The 26,813-nt window shown below is 50.6% G+C and overlaps 1 protein-coding gene and 1 long non-coding RNA gene across 5 annotated transcripts in view; one reads left to right on the plus strand and one right to left on the minus strand.

The window, feature by feature from the left end:
- The window catches only part of HIP1 (huntingtin interacting protein 1), a 142,702-nt gene that overhangs the window by 43,552 nt on the left and 72,337 nt on the right, over positions 1–26,813 (plus strand). The window contains exon 1 of one of the 4 annotated variants that reach the window (XM_033110061.1): positions 20,387–20,552. The exons of 2 other annotated variants lie outside the window; for them this stretch is intronic. In XM_033110061.1, coding sequence (XP_032965952.1) covers positions 20,535–20,552 — 18 coding nt within the window. In that variant the 5' untranslated portion in view covers positions 20,387–20,534. Of the gene's footprint in view, positions 1–20,386; positions 20,553–20,717; positions 20,936–26,813 lie in introns of those variants that run through there. One more of the 4 variants, XM_033110062.1, reaches the window with a different exon arrangement.
- On the minus strand, positions 14,511–20,280 carry LOC117024673 (uncharacterized). Its single transcript, XR_004423488.1, has 3 exons — positions 20,058–20,280; positions 19,382–19,573; positions 14,511–15,996 (listed from the first exon to the last, which is right to left on the minus strand). It is a non-coding gene; the product is annotated as an uncharacterized LOC117024673 (long non-coding RNA).

The raw sequence follows: 26,813 nt of genomic DNA on the forward strand, positions 1-26,813 counted from the left end.
ACCAGTCACCTCTCCAGAAGCAGCCCCTTTATAGTCTCTGTAGAATCTTCCTGACACAGCAAGTGTATCATTGATCCATATCAATAGACTTGCTGTCCCATTTCACTTAAGAATATATATCTTGGGTATTGTTTACATTAGTGTATATGACCCTGTCTTCTTCTGTTTGTTTTAAACTGCCACATGAGGCAAGGCTTTTTAAAGCATGCCATGAAGCCTAGAAGCTATAAAGGAAAAGCTGATAGATTTGGCTACGTAAAAATTAAAAGCGTTAGTAACAAGAAAAGATACCGTAAACACAGTCAAAAGAAAATGGCCTCCACATGCCCCTGGACCTCCAACTCTGCTCTGTGACCCCTTTCTCACCAGTGACTGTTTCAGGTCTTCCCGCTCCTCAGAGCTCCAATTCCATGCCTCCTTGATTGCATGTCTTCTACTTCACACAGAAAACCAAAGTCACCAGGTGCAAATGCTCTCTGCTTCCTGCCATAGGACCTCTAAATACATTTGCACTCAACCCCGTCCTCTCCACCTCCCACCTGGTAAAGTGGAAGCTGTCTCTTCCCGTCTGAAGCCAACACGGCCTCATGCTTGGATCCCATCCCATCCCACCTTGCCTTGGTAGGACCGTTGCTCCATTAATGACCCGAGTCAGAAAACTAGAAGTCAACCTGCCTTACCAGTGTTGCACTCTTAGCCCGTCCATTACCACGTCCTGCTGGGTTTTACCGTCCAGATATGGCCGGACTCTTCTCCTTTTCTCTTTCGCTGCTCAGTGTCAGGCCTCGTCATTTCATGCTGGGACCTCACCGGTCCCTGCTTTCAAGCTGGCCACCCTCAGAGCTGTCCTCCATGACCTGCTTGTGTCACCTGCCAAACACCCTTCATTGACCACCTGCCTCCTCCATCGGTCAGTCTCATCTGCTATCGTTTTGGGGTAAGAGCGGTGTGTCAGGAACCCCCTGGTTGGAGGGAGCACCTATTATTTGGAAAAGCTTCCCCATCCTATGTGAGTGACAGACTTTCAGGACAGTCTTGTCATTCAAGGTTCTCTCCTCCATGACCCTTGATCGCCCCGCTCCAGACCCATCTGCCAGCATTCCTTACCTTGGACTTTACGTCCCACAACTACCCCACTTCTTCCAAGAACATACTTGCTGCCCTACTTCACTGGGGCCAAGACTGCTCATCTTCCACAACTCAGTTCAGGCCCCATCGTCCTGAGGCGCGGCTGGGTAAGTGATTCCCCGCTCTGGGCAGTCTTAGCATCCTGTACAACCTAAGAGCTTCGCTGAGCCATCTGGTGGCCTGGTTGCCTCTTCGGAAGCTAGTTGGGAGCTGTCTGACTCAAGAAGTGGAACACACACCACCACTTGGGCCCCAGCTTTGGGTTCCTTCAGTTAATTCTAGGGTAATGGGACAGGTCCCACTTCCTTCCTTCAGAGCACCTCCTGTGATATGGAAACTGCCTTAAAATGACGTATTATCATGTTTGCCTCCGCACTACACTTATCAGCATCTTGAGAGCAAGGACTGTATATTGTTCTTCACATGGCCTGGCACATACCTGCACCGAAAAGGAACTTGGCAAACCACAGACTGAGTTTAATGTTTCCTTGGTCCTTATACCAGAGCAGGTAGTCATAAAGACAATTTATAAAATGTAATTAGGATACGTGTAACTTCCTGTAGTTACATACAAAATTGACAGGCCTGCAATACCGGGTTGGCACGCGTGGCTTTGCGGCAGTTCATGTGGGGGTTTTCACTGAGGAAGCCTCAGTGTGGGTTGCCCGTGTGGTGAGGCTGCAGGATGCCGTGGGAGCTTGGCCTGCTGTGCTGGTGTCCCCGAGATGTTGCTCTGTCATTGCCCCCATTCTCTCTGTGTCTTCAGTAATTCCCTCTCCTATCCATCCTTTCATCCTATAAATATGTCCACGTGCCCGCCCCCCACCTTTAAAACCCTCTGTCCTACCCGACTTTTTCCTCAGGTGCCTCCCTCTGTTCTTTCCTTTCACACTCTTGAAAGAAGAGTCAATACCATGGCCTCCTCTTCCTCACCACCCACCACTTACTCCCTGAAAACCGCTTGCCCACCTTAGCTTCCAGGATGCCATTTTTCTCTTGGTTCATCCTTCCCTGTCCTTTCTTCCTCTCTGGACATAACTTTGCTTTATTGAAAAGCTGGAGCCCCTCCAGTGTGGCCCACCCCTCCTTTTCAGATTTCATCCACCACGACGTCCTTGAATATCCTTCCCCCTGCCCGCCTCCCGACTGTGGCTCACCCACCCACCCACTTGTGCCCTTGAGCCCATCTGCTCCTCACAGACCTCGCTCCGTCGTCTCTCGCCTGCTGCATTTCCTACCCATCCCATCCCGTCTGCCTGTGAGCATGTGCAAATCTTCCCCATCCTTAAACATCCTTCCGCCGCCTCTGGACTTTCCATTCCGGGGATTCTCTGTCCTTCACCACCAGCCTTTTCCAAATAGAAGTCCACTTCCCTACCTCCCTCTTGCCCCCTCACCAGTCGCTCAATGTCACGCAGTCTGACTTAGGCCTGACTTACTCTGTGGAAGCTGTTTCCCAAATGGCACCAGACACATAACCTGCGCTTTTGATGCCTGGGTGACCTTGGGCACATTGCTTACCTTTCTAATTACAGTGATTGTGAGGATGAAATATGACAATGGATGCTCAGAGATGCAGGTCTCCTTCCCTTCTTGAGGTGGGAAGGAGATGGGAAGAAGTGGAGTGGGGTGGACACCAGCATGGGGACAGGAGGACACTCAGTGAGACCAAAGCCAAGCATTTTTTCAAAAAAAACTTATTTTAAGTGTGTTTTTCCAGGACCCATCAGCTCCAAGTCAAGTAGTTGTTTCAATCTAGTTGTGGAGGGCGCAGCTCACAGTGGCCTATGTGGGGATCGAACCGGCAACCTTGTTGTTAAGAGCACCGCACTAACCAACCGGCCTACCCGGCCGCCCCCAAAAGGCAGGCGTTTATGCAGACTTCCAGATCTGCGGGGAAGCCATGTGCATGGCTGCCCTAGTTTGACATAACACAGGACCCTCCACGAATGATCTACAGTTTCAGCCCTGGGACTGGCCAGAAGTAGGAGGAGACCAAATGACCTAAATTACCTAAAGCGGCTTCTGACGACGCGTTGGTATCACTTGAGGTGTCTCTGCCCGCAAATGACTGGCCAGTGATTGGAATTTTACAGCACTTGGTATAGCCCCTTTGATCTTCCTTCACACAGTCCTGCCTTAGCTTCCTCTCCTGCTGTTTTGCTCGGGTTTTTCTCCCTGCCTCCTTCCCTCCCTTGGCGCCCCCCACTACCCAGCTGCCCCCTTCTAACTCTCCCTCCTTGAGTTTCTCTGCTGAGGTAGGACATCCCAAGCCCTCCTCTCAGGTCTAGCAGCTCTTCAAATGGCATCGCATAATGCAGTTGTTGTGGAGTCGGGCAGATGTGTATTCCACCGGCAGTAGCCTTTGAAAATGCGCAAGAGGCTGGTAAGCCAGCTGGCAAATCCATTTGGAGTGATCCAGGGTGCCTTTCTTTTTTCTTTGAGATTTTTCTCTGTCAGCATTTTTAGATCAACCTCATTCTTTTTAACTTCTGCGTAGTATTCCTTAGAATTAGAGTGCCCTAGTTTCTTTCAACTTTCTGCTATTGTGGGAACATTTAAGTGATTTTCACTTTTTCCTTAGGAACAATGCTTCAGGGACTGCCTTCGATCATGGCTTATGGGAGGATTTCTCTAGGACAGATGCCCGGGGCTGAGAAGATGAGTATTTGAAATTTTATTAGATCCTGATAGATGGTCCAGTTCAAAGACCGTCCTGCCACAGGAAAAGCGTTTTCCTTTACGGTGTCATCATTTTGTATCTTACATAAGAAGCTCTTCTCATTGCTAAAGTTATAAACAGATTGTTCTGTGTTTATTCTAAGTTTTTAGTTTTGCTTTTTTACATTTGGCTCCCCTTACCCACCATGAGAACTTCTTTCCATTGTGTCGGTACCACTTGAATAGTTTGCTTTGTTTTTAGACTTGCTGTTCTATTTCCACTGATCCGTATATCTATCTACTCCTATAATATTGCTCTCATGTTTTGTGTGTGTTTGTGCTTTTCAAAAACATTGTGGAAAAATATATGTAACGTAAAAATTCCCAATTTAACCATTTTTAACTGTACTCGGTGGCATTAATCACATTCATAATGTTGTACAACAATCACCACTGTTTCCAGAATTTTTCATCAGCCCCTCAGAAACTCTGTACCTTTAAGCAATCGCTCCCTGTCCCCATCCCACCCCATCCCCTGGTAATCTATTCTGTCTGTGAATTTGCATATTATAGATAGTTCGTGTAAGTGGAACTATACGATATTTTTCGTTTTGCATCTGGCTTATTTCACTTAGCATAATGTTGTCAAGTGTCATCCACAGTGAATCATGCTATCAGAACTTTATTTCTTTTTATAGTTGAATAGCAGTCTGTTATCTATATACTACATTTTGCTTATCCATTCATCTGTTCATAGACACTTGGGTTGTTTCCACCTTTTGCTTATGAATAATGAACACGGGTGTACAAATTATCTGTTTGAGTCCCTGTTTTGAATTCTCTTGGGTATTTACCCCGGAGTGGAATTGTTGAGTCATCTGGTAATTCTGTGTCTTTTTGTGGAGCTGCCAAACTCTTTTCCACAGAGGAGAGGTTTGACCTCCATCATCGTTAGTACAAAGAGCAGTCCCGACACCTGTCTTCCTCCAGTTTTGCATTCACCTGCGTACATTCCCCGTCCCCCTGGAGCCATGGTGGTATCAAGTGAAGGTTGGACTGGTTGGGTGGGTGGATGGATAGATGAATTCCAGACCACGGGAAGATTGAGATTGTGCCTGACGGTGCAACAGGACAGCAGGAAGCAGTGCGCCGTGGAAAGAGCCTGCAGCCATAATACTGGGGAACGAGTCCAACGAGGGACTGAGTGCTGTTTCCTAGATGAGCCCTTTGATTCTCTGTCTCAGCTCATCTGTAAAAGGTGAGCACTCCTGCTGCTTCACAGGGTGTTGAGACATGAGATGTGGGTGTGAAAGCCCCTTGCTAAAGCCAGAGGCGCCCACCGACGTAGGGATTGCAGAGTCCCACGTGTGTCCCAGAACTCAGAATAGGCACATCCTTAAATGATTTCTTGCACGCACTCATTCATACACTCAATCACGATTAATTGAGTGCCAGGCACTGTCCTGGAGGCTGGGATTCAGCCGTGAACAAGAAAGAGAAAAAGGCCCTGGCCTCCTCGACAGCTCAGCGGTCCAAGAACAAGTCCCAATAGACTCAACTCCTTCCCATTCTTTTGGCACCAACTCTGGACTTTTTAAAAGCATAGCGAGAAATACTGGTGGAGAGCTTGTATTTTAAGGAGGTGCTTCCAACTTTAAGGAGAAAATGGATTTTAAAATGTAGAACGAAGAATAGTCCAGGTACTTTGCAAGTCAAGCATCCTGAAACTCCATGAGGGGAAACTTTTTGGGGTTTCTGTGTGAAGAGGAAAGAGAAAAGATTTAGATAACCCACACTCACCCACCCAGCCATTGCTACCCCCGAAGAAATTAGAGCCGTGGCCTCTATGCCTCTTCTTGCAGGAGTTAGGGGTGCATGGGGGGACTGTCACCAGGCTCTCGGCAACACCAGCTCTAACTAGGAATGGTACCCACTTTGGCCCCACTGGGAGACAGAGGTCTGCTTATCTGGTTTGGTCACTGAGCCTGCCCCTCACTCCCTGGAGACCTCCTAGGTGGCCACTGAGCACACATCCCATACACTGGCTGTCAATCATCTCATTTAATCCTCTCCACAACCCTTATCATCTCTGGAAAACAGGCGCAGGGGTGAGAGTAAGAACTTCAGTCTAGGTCACACAGCTATGCATGGTAGAAGCAGAATCCTTGTTCTTACCAGGACACTAGTTCAGCCAGATCCTAGGAGCCAGGCAAAGGGAGAAGCAGCCAGGTTGACGGGCAAGAACTGGCAAGAGACTCTATGTAATAAAACCTGTTAGACCCACCAAGGACGTATTTTATTAATGATTAATAACCTTAATAATAAAGGGACCCTTTTGAAGCTCAGAACATTTTATGGGTACTGATAATTTCCTAAGTACTTTTACATGTTATTTTGCACTTGATCCTTATAATAACCTCTTGTAAGAGCAATTTTTTACAATCATTTTATGGACAGAGAAACGGTGGCTCATAGAGAGTAAGATGCCTCAGATTGCACTAGTGTGTGTGTGTGAGGCCTGACGTGTGTGGGGTCTGACAGTTGTGGGCAAACAGTGTTTCATGGCCAGTGGTGTTCTCAGAGCAGAGGTGCCCCCAGCCTGGAGGAGTGGCAGGAATTCCTCAGCTTCATGAGTTCACAGTTTGATTTTTCCCAAACCTTTATTACTCAAATCCAGTATGGCAATGAATGCAATTGACCTGTATGATTTATTTACCAATCCTTTCTCCTGAACACGAAATAAACTTCGCCTACATACTATTGCCATTTTTTACCTCTAGTGATGCCAGTACATTTAGAAATGGCTGAAGTTTTCCTGTGCATATGCTTCAAGGGCTTCACCTGAAGTTTGGGAGAGCTACTTGCCGTGGGCTGGTCTTGGAATGAGACCAGGTCCCTGCCCTCAAAAGGTCAGCCAGCCCAAGTTATCACACCAGAGCTAAAGATATGCAAAAAGTGCTGTGGGAAGACAGCTTGCCCAGGAAGACTTCACAGAAGAGGTAATAAGCCTGTGTTTGTTACTCTGCCAGGGAAAGAGAAACAGAGAAAGGGACGGGCAGCCTTATAGAGAGAAGGGTCGACTCATGTAAGGGGCCTGTGGCAGGAGTGACCTGGGATGCGGCCAGAGGGACAGCAGCCAGAGGTAGACCCTTGGCATCCCCCTTGAAAGCTGTGGGTGGGGATCTCTTGGGGTTTTTAAGGAGGGAAGGACATGCCTGTTTTTGAATGATGCCTGAGGTGGCAGACGGGGAATCTGAAGATGAGGAGACTGCTGTCCCCAGCGTCTCACCACCTAAGCCCAGGATGCCATGACAGAAGTGGACCCTGGCTCCAGGGTCTCTGCTGAGGCCGGCTGGATGCTCAGCCTGGAAGGATTTCAGAGGGGCAGGAGCAGCCCTGAGGGAGGTGAAGAGGCATGGAAAGAGGGGGCTTCAGACCACTTTGACCAGGGGCCGGCTCTAAGATGGGGGCAGGCAGTGAGAGATTCGGAAATCCCGGCTCCTCTCCAGGTGCCTCCCCTGCAGGAGCCCTGCTGAATCTCCCCTCCCTGCACGTGCGTGCGCACTCCTGATTGGAACACCTTTGTCACTTCCTGCAGGAAGATGTCCTTGGCCTGCTGCCCTTTCCTCAGCCGCCCCCAGCCCCTCCCTGGTGCTCCCTGGGTACCTGCACTGTCTTGTACAGATAACCTCCACATTGTCTGGAAATTATCTGAAGTCTGAGAGCCTGGTTTTATTTGTCTCAGTAGTCGCAGCACTTAGCTCGGTATTGTGCATACAGTAGACATTCTATAAAGGTCTATGGATGGAACTAGAAGGGAGAGGTCAGTAAAGGCTGGGTTAACATGTAGAGGGTGTCAAGGGCAGAAGGAGCAGCCAGGGAGTCAGGCAGGTGTTAGGGAGGTGGTGGGTAGAGGGTGGCCCATGCAAAGAAGGGTGATGGCTGGCACAGAAAGGCCAGATTCTAGAGTGGTCTGGCTCTGATTCAGTGGGCAACCAGAGACACAGAAGGCAATATGCGTGTGCTTCCATGCACGCACACACACACACACACACACACACACACACAGACTGATGGATTATAGGGAACTGGCTCACAATGCCATGTGCGAGCTAGAGACCCCAGTAAAGTGTAATTCAGTCCAAGTCCAAAGGCCTGAGAACCACAGCAGTGTAAATCCCAGGCCGAGAAGAAGACTGATGTTCCAGCTCAAGCCATCAGGCAGGAAAAGCATCAAATTCTCCTTTCTTCCACCTGGTTCTATTCAGGCCCTCAGCACGTTGGGGAGAGCCATCTTCTGTACTCAGTCCACCCCTTCAAATGCTAATCTCATCCAGAAACACCTTCCCAGACACACCCAGAAATAATGTGAAGTCAAATAGCTGGGCCCCTCCAGTCACGCTGGCAAGATTAGTCATCACACCTGGATAGGTGATTTCAGAATCAACTAGCACTTTGAGACCTCCTGTGAGCCATGCGGGGGGCTTCCGTTTGCATTAACCCCTTTAACACCCTAAGAGTGGATATAACCCATTTACAGGAGGAGAAACTGTCTCAGCAGTCACACCTAAACAGAGGTAAAGCCTCTTTACACTCATCCTTGACAGCTCTTGGGTTGTAAATACAACATTCTGTAACCTGACCTCTTTTCCATCTCAGGCCTTCTGTGGCTTCCTGTTCTATCCTACTCCAATATACTGTTTTAAATGATTATTATTACTGATAGTAATAATTAACATATGTATGGTACTAGAATAGAAATGATTGCTAACTCTTACATACAACTAGGTATACCAGGCAGTTTTCTAGTGTTTTACGTACATTAACTAGCCATGTGTTTGTAGATGGGGAAATGGAGGCATAGAGTTTGAATGACTTGCCCAAAACCACACGTGGTCAGGGTTCCAGCCCAGGGTCTCATCTGACTCTCCCAATGATCAGCCCAAGGCCATACAGCAAGAGAGCTGGAGGTAGGACTTGGAGATTCTGATTTAAAAGCCTCTCTTAATTCAGCCTCCTTACTCTGCCTTCAGAATCCTTGGGGTATTTTTTACTGTGAAGAGGGTCCTTGAAGACCCTCTCACTCCTTCTCACGTGGGCCCAGTGCTCATAGGTGCCCCCCTGCCCCATTCTGCCTGTGTGAGCAGCTGTCTCCTACTAAATGGTGTTTGTACAGAGCCCATGTCCTGGCTCTTAAAAAGAAATGTGTGGGATGAATAAGCACCTAAAAATAGCTCAGGATCAATTTTTTTTGGTGGGGAGGGGGGGGGCTGTGTTTTCCTTTCTCTTCCCTCTTCTCCCTCCCTCTGCCCCTAAGGCTCATAAATTGCTGCTGGTTGACAGCTGGGCCAGGCTGGCTTCCTGTAAGGCTGTAATAACATGGAATTAGCCTGGCTGCCGCCCTCTCCAGAGCGGAAATGCCGGCGCTTGGTCACTATAGACATCTCTGAGTTGATGCCTCCTGCCCTGGTCCACGCCCCTGGGACAAGTCTTTGCTTATTAGAAATTGGGCAGAGACAGATTCCTGGACTTGTCCACCAGGGGAGGAGCAGTGGAAAAACCTCTCCAAGTGAGAGGCTGGCAGCTTCTAGGCTGGGCCATTTGAAGGTGCCCAAAATTCCTGCCTCCAGGGAGGAGCCGGGCGGGCAGGGGCAGAGAGCCCTGGCAGCCTGGGCCTCTGAGCCGAGGTTTCCGGCCGTCTGCTGACTCAGGGACTTGGCTGAGTGGCTCCCATCTGTCTCGGTGCCGCTCACAGGCCCCCGCACCCCCTCCGGCCACCCACAGCCTGCCTGGAGAGGCTTTAGAAATCCAGTAGATCTTTGCTTCCCAGCAACTTCTAGCTAAAAGTGGCATCCTAAGATCAGGCCACCTTTCTCCCTCAGCCTGGTTGATCACATGGGTTCTGGGGTTATGCTGGGTGTTCTGTGGAGTTCAGCCATGCCTGGTTCTTTCTTTCTTCCATGAGATCAAATGTGTGGAAAGGGTCCACAGTTTAATGTGGGGGGTGGTGATGGCAGTGAAAAGAGGGAAAAGAAATCTACCAGGAGCAAAGGGTTCAGAGGTCCCCGCTTACATTGAGCCTTTGGCCAAGGGGTGGAAAATTCCAGGTGGAAGCTCGGAGAAGCGACAAGGGAAGTGCCACACTGCCTGTCTTCCACACCCTGGGCTTCAGCCAGGACTGGGGCCTGGGTTCCTGAGCCCTAGCAGTAGTTTCAGGTGTTCCCAGTCTTGTTGTACACAGGCATCTTCTGGGGGAGCCCAGGCTTCCCAGGTGTGTAGCTGGGATAGAGAGCCAGCGCTGGCAATAACCATCTCCATTCTCCTCCACCCTCTGCTTTGCTTCTTAACTTCCGGTTTCTCAAATTCAGAGGTGGGCATTGCCATGCCTGTGCCCATGTCCTACGTAACAGGGGCTTAGTAAGTAAGTGTTGAGGGCTGCTGTGATGATGATGATGTAGGCCACACTTCAAGGCTAGAAGCATTCAAAAAGTGCTTTCCTATGACTTCTTTTAAAAGTGTCCTTTATTAATAGTGAAGGATCAGTTTGAAAGTTGAACTTAAGGTCCAAAAGTTCTTAAAAAACAAGAGTTCTCCTTAGCCCATTGGCAGCAAAATGGCTGACAGATCTCCTGCCTTCCCCAGGGCCTGGCCCGAGCTGGGTTCTCTGCCTTGGGACCAAACGAGCCTCCCAAATGGCTGTCCTGGCTCCCTTGACTCCCAAGTGACTCCCAAGCTGCAGTGTGTCCACTGGGCCTCCCTCTGCACCTGGTCACCAAGCAGTGCACACTTCATGCAGTGGAGACGACAGTCCTCCCCCCACCGCCCTGGAGAGCAGGGTCCTCATTCCCCTTAACAGTTCCACTTCCTCTTAGTCCCCAGGGTCAGATCTACCTCTGCCCCTCCTTCATCCCTGCAGCTAGTCTCATCTCTTCCCTTGCTCCCTTCTTGAAGCCCTGGCCCCAATTCCGGCTCCTGTCATCCTGGCTCACCCCGACCGCCTGCAGCTGCCAGTCTAGTTCCTCCGGAGCCTCGCAGGAACCACTCCCAGTGGCTGGCCTCAAACACCGGTGGGCAAGAGAATCTACAGGCTGGAAGGACCGTAGGAGGCACCACTCGCCCCGCCCTCCACTGTTTGACTCCTCTCAACCTTGCCAGGTGCTCCAGCCAGCCTCAGCCGGAGCTCCGAAAGTGAAGAGGCGCGCAGTCCGTGTTTGCTTCCCATCTGGTGGCCTGTCTGGCTTTCCGTTGCCTACATGGCAGAGGCTAAGTGTACTAGCCGGAACTCCCCATGAATCTGCTCAGTGAGATGTGTCCGCTTCCGGTGCAAATGCACTTGGCCTGTTCCACTGGCCACACTTGGTCACACTGCCCCTTGTGGTCAGCCCTGCTGCCCGGTCATCCTGCACATGCCCTGGTCTTCCCGGCCCTGGCCTCCATTCACAGCTCCAACCACAAGCTGCTCTCCTGGAACCCTTGGGATAGTGGCACGTCCATGTGCCCGTGGCACCTCCTAAATGGGGGCCGGGACAGTTGAGCGATGAGTCAGCGGGGGCCTGGCAACAGCCCTGCACTGCCTGGCCCGTCTCATCCTCCTGAAGTGCCTGGGAGGTCGGGGAGCACGTCTGGTTTTCTCAATTTGAAACTGTTGCCTGTCCTTTATGTGGTCCATTTCCTCTGAAGGGAAGAACAAGCACACTTCTGGGGTGGCTTAGCCGCTGCAGCAGCTGAACTCCCAACAGGAGCCACTGGTAAGCAGGTGTAGAATTCTAGATTTCCAGGTTCACAGATGACAAAACCGAGGCTAAAGCACACAGGCTCATGTACACTCAGTGCCAGAGTGAGAGGGGCAGCCTGGACCTCTGGCTGTTTCCCTGACAGGAGGGGACCTTCCCCAACACCTTCCTGGGCTCCTGCGTAGGTGCCCTTAGTTCTGAAGGAGGCCTGATGATAGCAGAGCACTTGACCTTTCCTGGCTCTAGGTGGCACTTCACACATCACCTCATTACTCATTTATCTTGCAGCTCCTCAGGGTCCCCAGGGACAGCTCTGACATCCCTAGCTGGTGCCCAGAGAGTGCCATGGGGCACACATGTCCCAGCTGATGACTCCCGTGGCCTTGTTCCTAGAAGGCTGGCAGACCATCAGTGGACAGTGATCCGAGCCCCTGCCATGCCCAAGTTTACCCCGGAGTGTGGGCCGTGGATACAGAGGGAAAGCAGGGCATCTGCAGGTGGATGACCTGTAGCAGTGTGGGGACAGGGCCAGGAGTGCCGTTTCCAGGCTCTCGGCCTCACGTGGAAAGGTGCTCACTCGGGTAGTAAATGGCCATCAACTGTGATTGGATGGCCACCAGCTGTGGCTAGTTGGCCGTCAGCTGTAACCAGTGAGCCACTGGCCACTAATATAACTGCCGTGGCTACACTAGCAGAAAAATGGGGGCTAGCAAGAAGATGGTGACTGAACTAGCACGGCGGATTGCACAGCGGATTGTAGTTAGCAAGTGAGGTTGGTTGGTTGGCAGAGAAGTAGACGGCAGGTTGCGTACAGTGTGGCTCCTGCTTCTCCAACCCAGTCGCCAGTGAGACTATAGTGGTGTGACTCCCCTATCTATGGCTCTGTTGGTGTCCTTTTTGGCCTCACCATATCCAGCGTTCTTGTGCAGGGAGCGGGACCAGAGACCCTGCATGCACCCTGCATGACAAGCAGTCACTACCTGTGGGACCTCAGGAAGTCACTAGCCCCTCCATAATTCAGTGTCCACATCTACAGAGCGAGCACCATGAACTGGGAGGCTTAGATAGGACAACGCAGGCAGAGCGTCCAGTCTGCCGCCTGGCACGTTGCAGGTGAGCTCCTTGCTCCTGTGAGCCATGTGATGGGGAAAGCACTGCACAGGTGTTGATTAGGTTTAACGCAGGCTCAACAAGTCATTGTGATCACACATCAGGAGCAGGTGCTCAGAGGCCAGGTCAGAGCCCGTGTTGGGATTTGGCAGCCCTGTGCATGCTCATAATGGAGATTTACGGAGATTACCACCGATGCTCCTGTTTGGGCCGTCGTGTGAATATCAACACGTGTGGCTGCTCTAGGTGAGGAGAGGGGGTGGCCCATCAACGGGAGCAGGAGTTCCTGTAGGCACCTGGCTGTGGAGTGAGCCCAGGACTGATCAGATGACTTAAGGACCACAAAGGATGAGGCTTCTGGGGCAGAAACAGATCCAGGGCTCAGAAGAAACATCCAGGTGGGGAACTTGTGTGCCACCAACGGTCCCTGCCAACCTGCGGCTTCCCCAACCGAGCTGCTCAGCTCCAGTTTATTGTTACCATGTGACCAGTACCTGGATACTGACGTTTCCATACAATGAATTTTGCATATTGAAAACAAATAACTAGGATTCTGTATAAAACTAGAGGTATGTTCCAAGAGGTCAAAAGAAAGACTTCCCAGTGGTTCCATCCAAAAGGTGTGGCTGAGAAAAGGTTGAGATGGAAGCTGAACCTGTTCATAACCTACAGCATCACTGGAGGAGGTGGGAAGTGTAGTCCCTACGTAGCAGTTCACTCTCTTTTCTAGCACTTTAACTCTAGGGTCTCCCAAGTGCATTCTCTGCATGTCTTTTACTTCATTTCATTCCCCTGTGGCTATAGGACTTTCTTGGTCACATCCTAGTATCTTGTTCATTGCTGACAGCTTCCTGCCTAAGATGCAATCATTTTCTTTCTACCTGGTGTCTTATAATTAGTGGAGGCACACCTCGGAGATAATGTGACCACCACGGTGAAGCGCGTATCTCAATAAAGTGAGTTGTAATCTTTTTGCTGGGGGAGGGTCTTGCCTTCAATGTGTAAAAAACACAACGTCTGTGAAGTGCAATAAAGCAAAGCGCCATAAAACGAAGTGTGCCTGTATTTTTTGTAACCTCAGTTGCAGAATTTGGGATACCTGGAACAATGGCAGGTATCTCTAAAATACAGGCTTGTGTAGGGTGTTAATGATGAAAACTGTGTTCAGGGGAAATGTTTAAACTACTTAAGGAATCACTTCTTAGGGCCCAGCCTTGCATACCCACAGCAGATAAGCCTATACAGCAGCACACACGGCGCTAGGGGAAGGAATAGGATTGAAGTCCAAGTGCCCAGTGTCTGGCTCTGGGAATTTATGCAGACCACCCAGGGTAGGGAAGAGAAGGCTGCCAAGTTCAGTGTCCTCACAATTCATTCACAAGGCTTTAGAATGAAGAAAGTCAATAAATAAAATTTCTCACTAATAATAGTTTAAACTGCCTGTTAACCCTGGTGGACGTAGGTGTCCCAGGGGCAGGGCAGTGCCAGGTGCCAGGGACACTATGTAATGTGGCTCAGCATGAACCAGCATAGGGGCTCCAAGTGGGGCGTCTGGAACACATTACCTGCCTAATAGCTGCGGGGCCCTGGGAAAGTCCCTTAACCTCTCTGGGCCTTGGTTCCTTATCTGTAAAATAAGGATAACAGTAATACTTAGTGTACAGGGTTGTTGTGGGGATTAAAAGAAATAAAACTTGTAAAGTGCTTGCTATAGTGTCTGGCACAGTGTAAGAACTCAATAAATGTTACCAGTTATTATTCACAGCATGACACAAATGTCCCCTCTCCCCCCAAGAGCACCCACCTCCCCACTTGCCACATGATGCTGTATCCCGCAGATCCTCTGAGATAGACGCAGATCCTCTAGGTCTAGGAACTCATCTGTTTCTTGAGGGCTTTTTTCCCTCCACTTTTAAGTGTAATCATGCCCCCAAAAAGAGAGGCAGCAGAAGGCTTTTCCCACTGGAGTCAAAGTGACTCACTGAAAAGGCCACTCTGCCCCAGGAAAGCCCAGTGGGAATAGTCTGTGATGGAGCCACTAGGATTACAGGCCATGCTGGGACCTCACTCGCGCCAGCCAAGGCTCTGTTTGCAGGACCTCCCTTGGGAAGAGTAGCAGTCACTCAGCTAGTGGCTACCAGCTAATGTTCTCTGCTATTCAGCTGCGTGCGGTCAATGGCTTTAATTCCTTTTTTCTCCCTATAAGCCTACTTATTTACCGTCGTTTTAATTAGAATGACTACTGTTATCCTTGGTTTTTTATCTTTTTTTTTTTCCTTGTGATTTAAGCTTAAAAAAAAAAATTATCCAGAACTTTTCAGGCTCTCGCCGCCAGGTAAATGGAGACACAAGTGTGTTGAGCCAAGCCAGGGACCAGCCTCCTATTGGTTTGCTTAATTCTCACATCAACCCTGGGAGATATACTATTTACTAGCCCTACTTTTCAGGTTAAGAAAACTGCAATTCAGAGAGGGTAAGGCACTTGCCCCTATCTAGAAAGTAATGGAGCTAGAATTCAACTTGAGATCTGAGCCTACACTTTCTTTCTCTTTTAATATTCATCATTGTAATGTAAGTAATAATATTTCATCTCATTCTCCTTATAAAATATTAAAACACTATAGGCAAAGCTAAACCTTTGGACCTCCCCTCCCCACTTCAATGACTTCCCCAGGTTTCAATTTTACACTCTTCTACCGCACCTCACCTGTAAAATAGGTATTGTGACAACAATACCCATTCTATCTGCCTTACCCAATTTTTAAAGGATCAAATGAGATAATGGACTTGTAAGTCCTCTGCATATGCTTATTGTTAGTGGTAGCATAGTAACATACATTATATAAGGCCCTTTTTGGGGAGTATTGTTTAGTTTAACCTTTGTTTCTGGAAAGTAATGGAATCTCAAACCTCTGGAGTACTCGATAAAACCCAGCCCTGAGCCTGCCTGGCAGCCAGGATCTGTCTGTGTGGTATTTATAAGGCTAGGCTGCAGAATCACAGTTCTCCAGTAGGTGTCACCCGCTACCAGATCACGCCCACGGGCACCTTCCTTACAGGCCTCCTGAGTCCATTCCATACTTTTTAGTTGATGTTAAGGGTGGAGCAGTGACGTGGGTATGGAATTCCGGCTGGAGAGAGCACTGGGGCTGGTAAGGTCGGAGCAGGGCACTCGGATGCAAGGCCAGTGAGTCCCAGCCTCTACCTGAGGGAGCTCACAGGAGAGCCCAGGGCATGTACCATTCCTTCCCAGGGTCATGCAGGCTGTATCCACATCCAGGAGCTCTCCATTGTAGGAGGGACTCCCAAGTGTCTGGATGGGTCAGGGAAGGCTTCACAGAGAAGGTGACATCTGAGATGGGTCCTGCAGGGAGAGAAATAATCTTCCAAGCTGAGGAAGTAGGAAGGGCATTCCAGGAGCATCCTGTGTCCTTAGGAGTTTGATGGGCCAGGACCTCACTGAAGGGGCAGAGGGGAATGGGTGGGACGAGCGAGGCAGGCTGGAACTAGGCTGGAACGCAGGGAACTGAGACCAAGTTAGTAAGGAAATTGACGGGTAATGAATCATAAAAGAGGTTTGTTTGTTTCTTCCCATTTGTTTGTGAGTCCCCACTGGGGTGGGCCAGTGGGGAGTCACAATTAGATGTGTGTAAGGTGAATTAGACAGGAAAAGTACTGGACACAGGGAGGTTAGGAGGCTATTATTGAAAGTCTTAGCCAGAGCTGGAGCAGTTGGTATTGGGAGGGAAGACACAGATTGGAAGCTATTTGCCAGCAAGAATTGCATGGATCTGAGGCCTCATTAGATGGGGCAGAAGAGGGGGGTTGTCAATGGCGGAATTAAAGCTGACTTTGAAGTTTCTAGCTTGAGCAACTAAGTGGAGGTGGAACCATTAGTTGAGATAGAAAACACAGGAGGGAGAACAGATCGTGAAAATAGAGGGAAAAGAAAATTTATCTTTAGAGTCCTTGAGTCTGAGGTGCCTGTGAGACTGAGACCCCTCGGGGGGACACCTCCGGTAGGCTGTTGGGTACGGTGGCCTAGAGCTGGTGAAGAAAGGACAGAGTAGCAGCTGCAGGGCCACAGCATTCTTATTTCTGGTCCCAGTTTCTCTTTCTGTCTGATTTATTCAAAAGAGCCTCCCCCAGCCTTAGCCATTGGCCTACGGCCTCGTGGTGATCATACATGTTTCAAACTGCTTCTCCCCCCACCTGCTCAGCTAGAAATGTGTTTCCTGAGACCCCGGGATCCCTTGTGGCACACCCACTGTGAAGTGGGGGATCCTCAGGCCCCTTCTCATCACCTGTTCTCTAAATCTGAACCTGTCTGTGGTAGGAAAGGCAGGCCCCAAAGATGTCTGTGTGCTGGGCCGGCCTAGCAGGTGACAGGTTAGCCCAAGCAGAGAAGCCCAAGCTCTTTTAAGAAAAGCTGTTTGCCCCCCTCTGTGTTTGTATGTGTGTGCACGTGTGCATCCATGCATATGAGGTGGGACAACTAAGTTCACGAACTCATCCTAGAAAAAGTGCTCCATACCTCATTGCTGAATATCACTACGGTCACCTTCAAAGGACTCCCCTTGGGAAGCTATGCGTCGACACCAGCACCTAGTCCACCCCTCAAAGCAATTTTGGAACTCTTTTTCTGGAATGGCCATCAGAGCTGTTGTCGTATTACCCTTGATGTCCTGAATGTCATCAAAATGTCTTCCTTTCAATATTTGCTTTATCTTGGGGTAAAGAAAGAAGTCATTGGGGGCCAGATCAGGTGAATAGGGAGGGTGTTCCAATACAGTTATGTGTTTACTGGCTAAAAACTCCCTCACAGACAGTGCCGTGCGAGCTGGTGCATTGTCGTGATGCGAAAGCCATGAATTGTTGGCAAAAAGTCCAGGTCGTCTAACTTTTTCACACAGCCTTTTCAGCACTTCCAAATAGTCAACTTGGTTAACTGTCCAGCTGGTACAAATTCATAATGAATAATCCCTCTGATATCAAAAAACGTGAGTGACTTCGTTGCAACAAGTTTGTGAACTTAATTGTCAAGCCTCGTATACACGCTTATATGTATTTGCCAGGGTACCCCCAGCCCCACCCTCACACCCCCAAATGGAGCAAGAAAGTAGGCCTGTTCCTGGCAGGCCTCTCCTTTTGCCGTCACATGAGCAGTTCCGAGGAAATCCTACAGAGAGGGCAGCCGCAAGGAAGGGGCCTGTCTGTAACCATGATACCAGCCCTCAATGACCTTTGGGCACTGTAGTCACTTCCTGTGGCTGATATAACAAATTACTATAAACTTAGTGGCTAAAACAGCAGAAATGTATACTCTGATAGTTCTGGAGGCCGGAAGTCTATCATCAGTATCACTGGGCCCGTCAAGGCGTTGACAGGGCCACACTCCTTCTAGAATCTGTTCCTTGCCTGTTGGCTTTTGGTGGCTGCCAGCATGTTCTACCTTGTGGTATATCACTCCAATCTCTGCCTCTGTGGTAGTACACTGCCTTGCCTCTTCTGTGTGTGTCAAATCTCCCTTTTACAAGGAGACATGTGATTGCATCTAGGACATACCCAGATAATGCAGGGTCATCTTCCCATCTCAGAATCCTTAATCGTTCCTGCACAGTCTTTGTCATACATGATGGTGTTCACAGGATCCAGGGATGAGGACCTGGTATCTTTGGGGGCCATTATTCAGCTGACTACAGGTAAGGTGTGGGAAAGTCCTTTCATTTGCCCCTTACCACCTGCACGGGAAGTGGGTGTCACTCTCCATTTTAGCAATGAGCAAATGGGCTTTGTCAGCCAAGGTGCCAAGATCTATTGGGAGACATTGACCTACTGATGAACCTCAGGTCTAAGAGCCCATAACACTTTTTCAACATATAAAATTTATCCTTTTTTTTTTTTTTTTTGAAAAAAGATGGTGGTAAATGTAATCAAGCAGATAACCTAAACCTCATTTCTGCATGGGGTGACTCCTGCTGGTTCACCAGTCCGTGGTCAGTGTTGGAGGATGAGGAAGCTGGGCGAGCTTCCCTCCTGAGTGCCCCCGCCCCCTCCAACCTGGTGTTTGGGTTCACTCTTGTGCACAGGAGTCAGCAGAAGGGACTGTGGGAGCCCAGCACGCCAGAGCGGACCAGGGCAGTCCTCCTGATTTCCCTGGCTGGGGCACAGCTGGGCAAGAGCTGGGCTTGCAGGAACAGCCCTACGACGGGGCAGGAGGGTCAGTCTGCAGTCCAGACTCGGGGTTACACAGAAATCCCTGGACCCAGAGAACCTGAAGGTTCTGAAGAGGACCTGCAGCTGACCCTTGACGGGGCTCCAGAGCCAGGAAATGAAAATAACCACAACGAAAGCCCCGTACATCCTTGTATGTCTGCGTTTACGTCTTTTATATGATGTTCTCACATGCCCGTAGGAGGCAGGCAGAGAAACAGTCCCCATTTCATCGATTGAGAACTCAATAAAGGGGAAGGGACCATCCTAGTCAGCCGCCAGACCTGGGGTCAGCTGGGGGACTTACCGGTGCTGCCTTCTTGGCCCGTTGGTGTGGGCCAGAAGGCCAGGGTTGTGGATGGATGCCGTCACCTGTTCATTGGAAAGGATTTTAGAAGCTGGATGCTTCCTGGCAGCATGAGAAGCTCTTGTTGCCTTGGGCTGCCCTGCCCTTATTGAAGTTTCTCCTGCGCCATTCCCTGCCAGGGGTGTGACCTGGGGCAAATCACTCCCCTTCTCTGGGCCAGTTTTCTCACCTGCTTTGTAACAAGGTTGGTATAAGTTGTCTCATGTCTGCGGTGAATGGGCTGTGCCCAAAACCTTCCTGCTCATCTGAGGATTTGTAGCAGCCTGTGGTGTTGAAACCAGAGGCTTGGGACTCCAGCTTTTCTCTGGTGACTGCCCCGAAAGAGCGTTTGCCAGTCCTTTTCCACTACCAGCTGCGTCCCCTGCAGAGAGAAAGGAGTGTCTGCCGCCCATTTCTCTAAGGGCAGACGAGGTATTGAAGACTGGGGATGGGATGGAACACTGGGGATTCTGGTTTGAGAGAAAGGAGCTCTGCGTTCAGGGCTGATAATCATTTGGAAGCCAGTTTCCCTCACTTTACGAGGGGCTGGCTCTGGCTCACTCGCGGGGGACCTCAGGGCCTTCCGGGGATACCTGTTCCACTTCCTTCATTCGCCCATCTGTTGGCAGACCCCAGACTCATCCGGGCGTCCCCTCCGGATTAGCCGCGGGAGGCAAACAACCGGCTCTGAATTCCGCCTTTGTCCAGTGAAGCCAAGTGGGGAGGGGCCGAGCAGACCCCCTGCCCCCACTGGAATGTCGGCTCGCGTCGCCCCCCAGCCCTCCTCCTTTTCAGTCGCCTCCCTCGCGCACTTCCTGAGTCCCACTGATCCCACCGAACACGCACACGCGCACGCACACACTCACTTTGGCGGGCCCGGCGGCCTGGCTCCCGGCTGGGCGATTCCGGTCGCCGGAGCTCGGGGAGAGGCGACCTTTTGTTATTCAAATCACACTCGCCGCGCGCCGAGCCGCGGACTCCGACCCCGGAATCGGTCCTTTGGTTTCCCCACCCCTACCGGGGAGCCCCCAACTGATTCAGGGATTCCCCAGCCCCCGGGGCCCGCCGCGCCCGTCCGCCCGCGGGGCCGCGCCTCCCCCGCCCCTGTCGCGCGCTGCGGCTCCGCACTCGGCCCCCTCCCCCTCTCCGCCTCCCTTCCCCCTCCCCTTCCTTTCTCCGGTCCAGCCTCGGTCCTGCCGCTGCCGCCGCCGCCTTTCCCAGTCCGCGGGGGCCCTGCCGGCCGCCCTCCTCGCAGCATGGCACCATTGGGGCTGGATTAGTCGGGAGCAACATTTGGGGGGAGCAGGATCTCAAAGGGTGGGGGGTGCCCTGCAGCCTCGGTCATGGATGTGAGCAAGATGGTAAGTGAAGAGCAGGGGCTCTGCCCTGGAGCCTCCCCCGCACCCCCCACTTCCCTCTCTCTTTCCCCCTCCCAGTCGGCTTGATACACTGAAAGTTTCTGGATTGTTGATCCTGCCTGTTGGCCCCAACTCCAGGCGTGCTGGAGGAGGGAGCGGGGCCAGGATTCTCGAGGCGGCTGGCGGACAGGGATGGGGCTCCCGGTTTCCCGCCGCGCTGCCTCCAGGGCTGCCTGAGAGAGCTCGCTAGACTCCAGGAGTGAGGGCTGTTGAGCTCGCCTCCCAAATGGGAAAACCAGCCTGGTGGAGGGAGGGCATGGCTGCGGGAAGGAGGCTCGTCCCATCCCCTCCAGAGCCCCTACTTGCACACCTATTTGAGATTTATGGTAAGATTTTTGGACGGAGCCAGTGGGCAGGGGGGCACAGGTGGGTGGCCTGGGAGGGCAGTGAGGAGGAACTAGGGCTGTAACCATTCTAGAAGATGAGGGCAGGAAGGAGATCCTTGAAGATGGGGGATGTTCTAGATTTGCCACTTGTAGACCCTAGCTGCCTGGGCCTGGGGTGGGGGGAGCAGCAAACACCTTTGCCTCTTAAGCATCTGACTCCCTGAAGGGGGGCTGATACCCCTTTCAGGGCAGTTCTCCACCCCCCAGAACACAGTGGGAGCTGAACTCCTTGGACATTCATTGATTGAGGAGCAGCCGTGGGGTTAGCAGGATATGATTTGGGAGACTGAAGGGAAGGGGGTCCCTGGGAGCATTTATAGGCTGGGAAAGGTTTTCCCAGAGGTCCCAGTTGTCCCCCACTCTGAAGATTTGAGGGGGCCCTTGAGATCACTACTGCCCTGACCCTCGCTTTAGACCAGGGTAACGTGTGTTCCGTGAGTTCCCCCCCCCCCACACCCCACACTCCCGTTTATAAACTTTGGAAGCCTGTGTGTCATGCTGGAGAGGTACCCTATAATGGGCTGTGCTTCAAAGGAAAGGAACTGGGTTGGGGTGTGTCCGTGTGTCTGGGGGAGGGGATCTGGGTCTGCCTGTACCTTAGGGATAAGAAGGTACTGGAATATGAGTTCATCTTGTACAGAATTAGGCTCGTTTTCCCAAAGAGTGCCCTTTTGAAGCAACTATGTCTGTGGAAAAGGCAGGTAGGTTCCTGGCCCTGCTAGGCTTTTGGCATTCTGTCTTGGACAGAGCAGTGGGAAGGGGAGATGAGAGATGAGAATCGTTTCTTCCTATGGCTGGAGACCAGTCTCACACTGACTGAGTGCTGGGGTTGGGGTGAGGGGCCTCGCCTCATACGAGGGGCTCCCATCTCATACGAGGGTGCATACCTGTCCATGGTTGGGCAATGCCAAGAGGCCGGACCACCATTCCCCATGTGTGAACCATGAAAGCTCACTTTCTTTGCGTGACTATTAGAACCACCCCCTCAAAAAAAAGTCTCTGCAGCTATGGGGGTGGGAAGGTGGAAAACTGACTAGCAGCCAGGCCCTTTCCTAGAGGTGTCTTAGCAAGCCACAGTCACCTGTCCAGGCTATGGGGGGAGGCAGGCGGGATGTGAAGCCCTCGTCCAGTGGCTGCCAGACAGTTAGCTATCAATGCAGGCCCCAGTCTGAAGGCCACAGCTCCCAGAGCTGTGGGGGTCTGAGAAGGGACTGAGCTGCAGAGTTCAGATGATGGAGGACGTACATGAGCCTAGGCTGGCTCTTCAAGGCTGGGTGGCATTGGCTTTGCTGAGAGCAGTGAGGCCCATTGCCTGCTGGGAGAGTCACAGGAAGCGGAACGGGCAGAGCCTATTGGGTAAGGCTGAGGATATCTGGCTGGGGCAGAAGTTTGAAATCAGGAAACGTTGAGATCATTGGTTACGGCTAGACCAACAAGGCCTTGAATGCCAGCCCAGGTGTTACGACCTTGGCCTGTAGGCACTGGGTAAACTCTGGAGAATTTTGGGCACAGAAAAGGCACACGTATTGCCTCTTTCCTCTTTTAGCTTGGGGTCCAAACAAAAGTGATATTAGATTCTCATTAATTATTGAGCAACTAAGTGCCCAGCCCAGAAACTATTGTCCTCAGCTCTTTGTAAAGAGCACAGACCCTGGACTGTGTAGCAGAAGAACTTTACCCACCCCGGGGAATTGGCACCTACTTCCTATTCCTGCAGGAGGCCCAAGTTGCTTTCTGTTCTGACCATTAAAGCCCTCACTCCGGGGGCCCTTGGTAGCTCTGGGGTCCACGGCAAATCCAGTATTTCAGCCATATCCATGGCAGAGCCAACATCAACCTTGGGGCTTTCTTCAGCTTGTCGCTGAATGAGAGAAGCAGATTTAGTTCACCCAACTTCCTGCCTGCTTTTGAGCAAGTTTCTTAACTTCGTAGACTCATCTGTGAAGTGAGAACGATAATACAGGCGTACCTCATTTTACTGTACTTCGTTTTATTGCGCTTCACAGATATTGCAGTTTTTTACAAATTGAAGGTTTGTGGCAACCCTGCATCGAGCAAGTCTATTGTCACCATTTCCCCAACAGACTCAGAAGATGGTTAGCACTTTTTAGCAATAAAGTATTTTTAAATTAAGGTATGTACTTTTTTTTTAGACGTAACGCTATTGCACACTTAGTAAATAAATTCCAGTATAGTATAAACATAACTTGTATATGCCCTGGGAAACCCAAAATTTTGTGACTCGCTCTGTTGCCGTCACCTGGAACTACACCTGCACTATCTCCAAGGATGCCTGAACCTTCCTTGAGCATTTTCATGAAGGTTGCAAATAATTCTTTTAAGGCACAGGATCTGGCATAGCAAGCCCTCCGTACGTGGTAGCGATTATGATAATGATGGGCTCCAAAGTCTCATCTAAGATGACTGGTTCCCACCCCACCACACACCCTTTATTCCTTGACTGGTCAGAAGAGCTGAGCGTAGGCTATATTTCAGTTGACTGCTCCTGGGACCAGTTCTCCCACCTGTGGTTATCTTTCTGAATGAAGGTGCAAATGACTAGGGAGAGTGGATTCACCCACCGCTGTGACTAATTTTGATGACATCAGATGTCTGCCCTAGGGAGACCTGGTTTAACCCAGCATTCGGGGGTAAAGCGCAGGTGCCTTTTGGGGGTTGATGATGGAGTCTCTGTGCTTTACTGAACACAGAGACTGCAGTGCTATAAATTGTGGGGAGCAGAGTCAACACTGCCAATTCTTAAAAAAGAACACACAGTTTATGTAATGATTTATATTTGCGTAGTGCTTTACAGTTTACAAAGCATTTTCACACCTGTTCATGTTTATTATAACCCTGTGAAGAAGGCAGGATAGAAATAATTAGCCACATTTTACAGATTAGAAAACTGAGGTTCAGCAAAGTGAAGCCCTGGATCCCATGCAACGGGTGGTACCAGATCTGGTACCTAGTTCTCCTGATCACCAAAACGTATGCTATGGTGACACAGTAAATAAAGGGTAAGGAAAAAGATTCAGTGACCAGATTCTAGGATGGACACAAGCTAATCTAAAAAGATGAGCTGAGTGGTAAGCCTTTGGCCTCTGGGTCCCCCAGGGGAGAAGATCCAGGGAGAGAGGATTAGCCCCTGTCTGTATGTGGACTATGCACCTCATCAATCACATACGACTATTTTTAAAACTCCGGGTTTCTTCATGAATCTCAGCTGCCCCCTCAAATGTGAGATACCTGACCCCTTGGATCCTCCAGTTTATATAAGCAGGAAGGTGGGAGGAGTGGAGACAAAGTGTTTCGGGTGTTCTGAGTAAAGGATAATGATGGTGAGGCAGGAAGAAGCTTCAGGTAAACCTGCTGTGGCTGCCGGGCTGAGCTGGGGTGTGGGAGAAGGAAATGCTGAGCTGGAGAGATCCCAGGGAAGCACGATGCCAAAGAGTACTCAAAGCCCACCTTGGCTGTGGAAAGGCGGACATCTTCCCACTTAGGGTCTGAGCTAATAATCAGTTAAAGCTGGACGTGGATGAGCAGCTGGGTGAAACCAGAGCAGTGTTTTTCTCTCTGGGTCACAAAATCAGTCTAGTGGGGTGCAGCCAGCATTTGAAAGAGGGAAATAGATCCGAAAACATCCAGGTGTATTCCATGTAAGGAGGTAAGCATTAGCTCATAAAACTGGTTTTCATTGTATATGCACTGAAAACCTAGTAAAAATTGGCCTTGTGAAAGGTACTTTTTACTATGGTCAGAGTCAAAAGAAAAAAAAATGCGGTCTCTGACCCAGAGGATGTCCAGAGGCGGATGAGGATATCAGCGTCTGAAAAGACTGCTGAGGGCCAGTCGCTGCCTGACTCGCTGAGGCCAGTCGGGAGCAAGAGGTCGTTTATCTACGCCGCGTGGTCCTGAGAAGTGGGATTTGTTTTCTAGAGGTGGAGGTTTTGTCTGGCCAGGGCTTCGCCACAGCAGAGCCATCCTACGGCAGAATCAGGCCTCTGAGGAGGGAGAGAGCCTCTCCGGCTACTAGAACTGCTCAGGGACCCGGGAGGAGCATAGCCTCCGCGTCTTGGCCAACCTGCAGATTCTGGCTCAGCCCTCAGGCTTTGGGAACAGCCCTCAGAGACCTGCGGGTTCGTGGCCAAGGTCTCGTGTGGCTGACCTCGTCATCTGAACACTGGGGAGCTGGGGAGCGGGTCCAGGAAAATGATCGGCGTATCCTGGCTTTGTGCATCACCCACCGCAGTTCCTAAAACTCAGCAGAGCCTCACGGATCCGCCGCCCTCTCCAGCCAGTCCCTGGAGGAAGATCAGGAATCATAGATGACATGGGCCTCCGCCAAGGGCCAGTGGGGAAGGAAATCTGAAATTTGCTCCCTTTAAAAATGCTCAGGAGAAAAGGTTTTGATTTCCTATATGACTGTTATCTCTGATTGTCACTGATCACTAAGATTTTATCCTACCAAGATGAGATTCAGCTCAATTCAGACACACTGATTACCTGTTTTATGCGCAGGCCCCTGGGTGTGGGTGACAAGATGTTAGGGATCCAGAGCTGTCGATGGCCGAGTTGTCCATTGAAAAGCTTAGAGTCGAGAGGGAGACAGAGATTTCCTTGAAATGCATCGAGTGGGACGACACATAGACATCTGCAATTGACAGACCACTCTCACCTGAATTGTTTTCTCCCTGAAAACAGCCTTGAGAAGCAGGAGTTAGTGCTAGTCAGAGTCTAAGTTCATATACAAACGTAGGTTTAAAGACGGCCCAGGGCGCAGACACTCCTCCCTCCCTGCTGTGTTCTCCTTAAGCCATCTCACCCCTCCCCTGCCCCCCTGCACCACACAAACACAGCTGGGTGATTTTCTTGAAGAGAAGGTCCAGGGGCTGTTTCCGCTCTACCTTTGTCTCCTTTCTTGCCTGAGAGGTCCCAGTCCAAAGCTAGACTGGCACGTGATCTGGCAGCTGTGCCTGAGCTAAAGGATTCCACCAGCCAGACAAAATTCATGCTGCCCTGCGCCCCAGAGAAGTGAAGCCACAGATCTTTTAAGAAATAAAAAGAATCCCCAAATCTCCTTTAGGTTCCCTGCCATCCTAATGAGGCTTTGATCAGAAGGTGGTTCCTGTGAGCAAGGAGGATGGGACTAGAGGGTGGAGGCTGTTTGTACCTGTGAGTGGGAGCCAGCTGGAGTCCACAGCGTCATCCCCTGCCCAGGGAGCGTCCCCTGCCCAGGGAGCGTCTTCCCGTGTCCTGAGACTGCACTAGATGCTGGCCAGGGGCTTTGGAGTCACAAGGGCCAGAGGCTAAATCCTAAAGCCACCTCTTGCCAGTCTAGGCTATGGACAAGTTACTTGACCTTGCTGTGCTCCAGCTTCCTCATCTCTCGGATGGATTGACGTCTTCAGACTTGTGAGGGGTTGGGATGACCTGTTTCAAGTTCCCGACACATGGGAGGGGCTTACTAAGCCATGGCTATAAGTACTAATATTTTTGCTCATTTATTTAGGCAACAAATAAAACCTTAAAACTTCAGGCGAAGGGGTAGAATGTTCCTTCTTTTCGAATGACCCATCTGCTGGGTGAGCGCCATCTAGCAGGGCATTCAGACAGAAGTAATTACAGTACATGTGATAAAACGCACAGAGTACATCTGAGGGAGTGCTAGGGTGGGAAACAGTGGGAGTGATGACCTGGCACTGGAGGAAGGGCCTCACTGAGAAAGCTGGAGAAGGTGGGGGGAAGAAGTCCCCCCGGGGGTACGGAAAGGAAGGGTATTCCAGGCAGAGAACTGCACATGTGAAAGCACCTGGCC

The sequence above is a fragment of the Rhinolophus ferrumequinum genome, chromosome 7, assembly GCF_004115265.2.
Source record: "Rhinolophus ferrumequinum isolate MPI-CBG mRhiFer1 chromosome 7, mRhiFer1_v1.p, whole genome shotgun sequence".
NCBI lineage: Eukaryota > Metazoa > Chordata > Mammalia > Chiroptera > Rhinolophidae > Rhinolophus > Rhinolophus ferrumequinum.